This window comes from Nansenia antarctica (assembly GCF_963989245.1).
Source record: "Nansenia antarctica genome assembly, chromosome: 1".
Classification (NCBI taxonomy): Eukaryota; Metazoa; Chordata; class Actinopteri; order Argentiniformes; family Microstomatidae; genus Nansenia; species Nansenia antarctica.
The window spans coordinates 78,070,045-78,076,875 of record NC_137674.1 but is presented as its reverse complement, the minus strand read 5'-3'; the positions used below and the strand labels follow the sequence as shown (position 1 = coordinate 78,076,875).

General features: G+C 42.3%; 1 protein-coding gene across 2 annotated transcripts in view; it reads left to right on the top strand.

The window, feature by feature from the left end:
* Positions 1 to 1,043: 1,043 nt before the first annotated feature.
* tdrd3 (tudor domain containing 3) overlaps positions 1,044 to 6,831 on the top strand; it is an 18,082-nt gene continuing 12,294 nt past the window's right edge. For both annotated transcript variants that reach the window (XM_080543433.1, XM_080543432.1), the window contains exons 1-3: positions 1,044 to 1,209; positions 1,954 to 2,038; positions 2,183 to 2,248. In XM_080543433.1, the coding sequence (XP_080399559.1) occupies positions 1,172 to 1,209; positions 1,954 to 2,038; positions 2,183 to 2,248 (189 nt within the window). In that variant the 5' untranslated portion in view covers positions 1,044 to 1,171. The remainder of the gene's footprint in view (positions 1,210 to 1,953; positions 2,039 to 2,182; positions 2,249 to 6,831) is intronic.

Genomic DNA, 6,831 nt, shown 5'->3' with positions numbered 1-6,831 from the left:
GTAAGCTCTACAATACCGGTCTCTTGTTGTCTCGTCGTAACCTGCCCACCTGACCTGATGTCACTACGGTGGCCTGTACACAATAACAATAATACCACAGTAGCAAAGCCCACAAATGTCCATTGACCGCCAGTCAAACTTCTACCACTTCTACCACCCAAAAGGGGGCGTGATCGTTCTGATGACAGGGAGGTGACGCGTAACTGCTCTTATCCACCTGCTAAAGCACTGTAAAAACTGTGCCGTAAAAACATTAAAAAAAAAAAAATTCATCCCACTTACTTGCGCTCCGCTGTCCAGCTACTTTCACAAAAGAATCCTATATTACGGATTTGACAGCTGGCCAACCTCTCTGCGCATGCCTGCAGTGGCCACGTACAACACCGCTCATGAGTTTTCCGCTGAGAGAAAATCACAGGAGGTTGTTCTTCTTGTTGACAACGGGCGTTAGGGGTCCGGTGGGTATTCCATCAACGTCGCTAAAGGAAAATCCAGGTTTCTTGTATAATTACAATAAATTAATATATAACTCTCGCGAGACCTATCAGAATAAGCCTGGATTTTTCTTTAGCGACGTTGATGGAATACCCCCCTGGTCAACAATATGAAACGTGGTCATTTGTTATCATTTGTGAACAGCAACAACGAAGATGTGTCCGAATGTCTTCTGTATGCAAGATTAGAACGTTTTGCAGTATATGAAAGTTTACGAAATGTAGTATAAAATGCCAGAATATGACATAGGCTACTTGATTTGCCTAATCAGACTTCAAACACAGAAGAGGGATATCATTTAATATCGCTATATTAATTGTAATGTTTGTGAACTGAACATTCTAATGAATAAACAAATAAAGCACATGTACTTGGTACATGCAACGTTTCTACATCTATGCATGCAACAGCCACTAGAGATGCTCTTCTACCGCTCTTCTCTTCATTCATTCTCTCCTTCCTCCTCTCTCCTCCTACCCGCCCCGTAAACTATTCACCTCTGACCGGTGACGTCTCGACAACATGAGGTCATTCCTTTAGACGACAGCCAAGACTAGCAGGCTAATCTCACTCACTGTTTTGCTTAAACAAAAACGAGATGAGTTATGTTTTATTAGGCATGGAAAATCCCTAAATTAACAAGTATTGATTTTGATACTCCAGTAGCTGGGCGAACATGGCTGAGTTAGGAGCATCCCTCACGACAGAAGGCTGGTGGGTAGATGTAGCTCATAGGCTAGCACTGCTGCTGTTCTCACAGTTCACTCACATTACCTCCTACTTGCTACTAACCAGTTCCATTAGAGTACCTTTGCCAGTAACCGGCGGCAGAACTAAATAATGTATAAAACGCGATTGATTGTTATAGGCTGGTATTTGTTCACATTGTGGCGAGGACTCTGTCTTGTCTAGTTAGGACTAAGCTAGCTAAGCTAAGCAAGCTCCGGCCGAACCGAGGGACAGAGAAAGTGTCCGCTGACACCTTGGTCTGTCTGTGATAATGTGAACTATATATGAGGGTTTATCCATATTTAAAAGGTCTCAGTATTTAAATAATGTAATAAACACAAGTAACGTTCCATGTTTATCGTATGAATAAAGTCTGTTTTGGATGTGAGGATGTCATGACCTACGACTACGTGCTCTGCTGTTTACATTGTTACTGGCGCTCTTTTCGATCTGCGCAATCCAACAGTGTCCGTCAGTGTACCCTTCACATAACTACTAGATAACTACCATAGCGCGCATAAGGCTGTTTCAGCAAACCACTAGTAGTCAGTCGACATCTATGTTTTCAACACAATTCACCTGTGTTCTAATTCAAGTAAAGTGAAAGCGGAGTCAATGGATTACCAACCCTTTTTCATTCACTTGAGTTTAAACGTTGCCAAAGCCTGTATACTGCCCTTTGTCAACGATATTATCTGAGTCTCTTCTCTTTGTCACTCTCCCCTACAGGTACCTCAGTGATGAGGGAATCGAAGAATTGAAAGGCACAGCTGAGAAACCCTCACTGAATGACATTATCCGTATTGCACTTAATGTAAGTCGCCTCATGTTCATCCCGCTCTTCAGACGCCATTTCTCATCCACAAGAATCTTTGAGGTACTCTACCACTGGCTGAGTTGAGCGTCTGTTCCCCTGTGTAACTCCACCGTCTCTGTCTGTTTGTGACACACATTACAGAGTGACCTGAGGCCACTGGGCAAGAAGTTTCTACCTGCTGAGATCAACAGTGGGAGAGTGGACAAGGTGAGCTGTGTGTGTGTGTGTGTGTGTGTGTGTGTGTGTGTGTGTGTGTGTGTGTGTAGGTTGGACCACAGCTGAAGAATGGCATACGCCACTGTATCCCGTATGTGCAGTCATGGACAGAAATATTGGCACTTCTGTCAGATAATGCACCACTTCTAGAAAATTGTTATTTCTTTTGTTTGCGTTGGAACAACACAAAAAAGCAAAGAAAAACAAAAAAAATGGACTGGACAAAATTATTGGAGATTTAAAATTGAAAGAAATAATTGTATTTAAAGCATTTTTGGGCAAGTCACAGGTGCTGGCAATATAGAAATCCCACTTGCAACCAGTAAAAATTGAGAAAGGTTGACTCAACCTTTGTGTTGTGTGTCTGTGTGTACCGCTCTGAGCATGGAGAAAAGAAAGTGAAGAATTGTCTGAGGACTTAAGAAACAAAATTGTGGAAAAGCATGGACAATCTCAAGGCTACAAGTCCATCCCCAGAGATCTTAATGTTCCTGTGTCCACTGTGCGCAATGTCATGTCAAGTTTACAGCCCATGGCACTGTCGCTAACCTCCTTGGATATGGACGGAAGAGAAAAAGTAATGAAAGATTGCAACGAAGGATTGTTCAAATTGTGGATAAAAAACCTAGATCAACTTCCAAACAAATTCAAGCAAATTCAACAGTGTCAGCTCGCACTATCTGTCACCATCTGAATTAAATGGGACTATGGTAGGATACTGGAGAGTTCTGAAGTGGCCAGCAATGAGTCCAGATCTAAATCCCATAGAACACCTCTGACAGAAGTGCAGGGGTGCCAATATTTTTGTCCATGACTGTATGTGGTGTCTTGATGCTTGCCTATTGTGGCTGCCAAGGAGTTGGACTTCTACGGGGCAAAGTCGCCCTATAGACGTTCTTAACGTTAACAGATTCTGGATTGCATTACCTCATTGAGAACCAGAAGTCCTCTACTTCCATACTACTTTGAAACAATCTTCCGATGGCAATTTCTTAAACTTAAATCTGCTGACACGGAAGATGTTCGCAAAATTCTTTCATATTATTGAAGTAGAGGCCCACAGGTTCACAATAGCCGACTTTCTACAGCGTGGTTTACGCCATGCGTGCCAGTGAGTGCCAAGGCCAATTGTTTTTCAATTGCCTTCAACGGTGCTTACTCTGGGCCTATTTGGTGTGTTAACTCTGGCGATTAGCCTCCTCTACTTCCCCTGGCTCCGAACAGGGCTAGCGGCAAGGTTTAGAGCATTGGCTGGATATTCTTATCATCCAAGTGCTTAGTTGGCTAGTGAGCATCGTGGGCAAGCATAATCCAAGTTAACACGCACTGTAACTACACAATCAAATTGATTTGAATAGCACTTTTACAATTGTTATGTTAACTGAATCTGTTGGGAAAATGGACGATTTGACATTCTGTCAGTGTCCCAATATGCACTCACTGAGCACGTTGTTAGGAACACTATACTAATACACTATACTAATACTTTAATCTCAAAACATCTCCCGTTCTACCACATTCCAAGGCCCAATCCCAATTCACCCCTAGCCCTTCGTTTTCACCCCTATGGCTCGATTTGCGCGTTCACGTTTAGGGCGAGGGCTGTCTCAATTCATATTTCGTCGAGGGCTAGGGGTAAGGGGGAGGGCTAACTATTACTTCGTTTCGAGGGATTTCAGGACCAGACTAGCTTCGAAGGGCTAACGGTACGCTACCCCTTGATACCAGGATGCATTGCGAATCATCTACAGAAATCTTATGTCGCTCTATTCAATGCGGAAATGTCATTTTAATTCTCTGTAATTACTTATTAATAAAGATTTGAAAAATTATGATAACCATCTTATTGTCTTAGTTTAATGTCATTACAATGCATTATAGACCTTTTATTTATAACACGCATAACCCAAAAATCGCTTTTATGTCGGTGCTGTGTCTAACGTTACAGTAACGCAACGCTGCATGACAGTCGAGCATTTCAGAGATGTACAGTCATAAATCAATTATTACCTGTGGCGTTTGACAGCGGATGATGGTACACATATGTAAAGTTATCTATCAAACGTTCGGCTGACTTGTACATGATGCGCATTTTGACCTATTTCCACCCGCAATCTAATCCGAGCAGTTGTTATTATGTAATATTATTAATGGGTTGTATCATTCATTTCAATGCATTATAGACCTTTTCTTTATAACAAGCACAACAACAACAAAACGTTATCATGCCGATGTGCTGTGTGTCTAACGTTACAAGCTGATTTGTGCATGACAGCCGCGCATTGACATATTCCCATGTCTGATGTCTAATGTCTGATGTACTAATGTCATTTCAATGCATTATAGACCTTTTCTTTATAACAAGCACAACAACAACAAAACGTTATTATGCCGATGTGCTGTGTGCTGTGTGTCTAACGTTACAAGCTGATTTGTGCATGACAGCCGCGCATTGACATATTTCCATGTCTAATGGCATATGACACGCGAAATGTAACTACAGTTAAGGATACGCGTAAAGGATGATGATATATCACCGTTCGACTCTACTGAGAAATGTTTCCGCTTATTTGTCATCTCTCCTTCACGGGCAAATGTGGCCGCGTCCCCAAGAGATCCTCTTTCTACGTTTTTGACCACCACTATGATGGATTGATTTTTGGATTCTAGACGACGAATTGTTCTGAGAAAGGCGCTTGGTAACGTTTTTTGACAACGCTTTATGACTACTGATGGACTGGTTGTTTTGGTTGGAGTCATTCATTGTCATTAAATTCATTGTCATTATTGCGATGTCCACAAAAAAGACATCGCTTACGGAAGAGACTAAAAAAGGAACGTCTAAACACTACAGTGTGTTGACAACAAACGAAAATAGATGCTTATAGCACACGCAACAGAAATAAACACAGCTGAAGAAGGCATTGCGAGATGTGAGAATTCGCCGGCAACACAACGCGTCAACCGTACCGCGTGATGACGTAGGCGCCGTGAAGGGCTGTCCCAATTCACAGGGCTTAGATTTCAAGGGGTAGGGCTTGTGACGTATTCGAAGGCCTTGCCTTCGAATCGAGTGACACTCGAAAACGAGCCATAGGGGTAGAAAAGAGAATCGGGATTGGGCCCAAAGGTGTTCTGTCGGATTCCAATCCGGTGACTGGGAAAGCTCCTGAAGATCACTGAACTCATTGGCATGTTCATGAAACTAGTTTGAAACAACTTTTGCTTTGTGCCATGGTACATTATCATGCTTGAAGTAGCCATTAGAAGATGGGTTCATTGTGGCCATGAAGAGGGATGCACATGGTCAGCAACAATGCTGAAATAGGCTGTGGCATTCAAGTGATGATTGATTGGTATTAACGGGCCCAAAGTGTGCAAAAAACATTCCTCACACCATTACACTACCTGAATGAATGAGAAGGTGTACAGTGAGTGTAGTGTGCCACCTTACGAACTGCAGAATGTAATCACACTTGTATGGGGTGGGACTAGAAAGCCCAGACTTGGCACGCACTGCGAAAAGTGTCTAATGAGGTATTGTATTCGGATGGCCGACCTTCCTCCCTCCATAAAAATAAACTGACTGGTCAAAGCAAAGCCTCCATTACACAGCCGTTACCACATGCAGTCAAGTCAGATCAGGGACCAAGAAAGGGAGGAAGAAAGGATGCATTTTCAAAGTATTCAAACTGGACCATGATATAGTGAACAGCAGTCCCTGAAAAGGACACCAGAGGTCGCTGGTGTACTGAATGTGAAGAAGACAGAATTCCTTCCTTCTCCACTGGGCCTGGACTTTGCAATCAAGCTGAGGGAGAAAATGTCACAGATGTTGATGGGAGATAATGATTTAATTTGTATGTGAGCCCCAGTTCTTAGAGAAGGATATGGCAGAAGGATATTATGTCCCTACATATCTCTAATAGAAAGAAAGCCATCAGGACTTCTTTTCTTGGAGATAATTATTTAAGCTTGGCTCTTCTCCAAGAAAGTGTGCTCTGTAATAAATGTACTGCTGGTAATAGATTTCTCCATACCGCCATACGCACTAGATCAGAAAATCCATTGTAATTGTAATTGTTAAACTTCAATAGAATGTGAAAAGGTAACCGGAACTGTGAAATGGGCCAATGCATATCGTTAAGCAATTTTATTTTATACAGCCGTTTAAACATTACAGCTTTGTTTTAAAGTCGACCCTAAAAAGGAATTCTGTTCTGGCAGTAGTTTAAGCATTAGCGCTACGGTTATGATGGGGTCTGTCAGCTTGAGACTCAAGACAACGGTCTTGCTCAGACATCCTAACAAGGTTGTGTGTCTGCGTTCAGAACTGCTTATGTCGAACTCTTCTGCGTGTTGATAATTGTTCGAACCTGTCTCATCTTGAAGAATATAATTATGCAATTATTATTAATGCAATAAATAGTTCGACAGTTCACACAAGCAAGGCTTGTAGCAACAAGCCAATGAGGTTGTTGTTGTTTCCGAAGCTGTCCTTCTGTCAAGACGTTATCTCATGTCAGAGAGCACGACTCTGTCCACATGCCCAAAAGTGAAAAATGGTCTCCTCG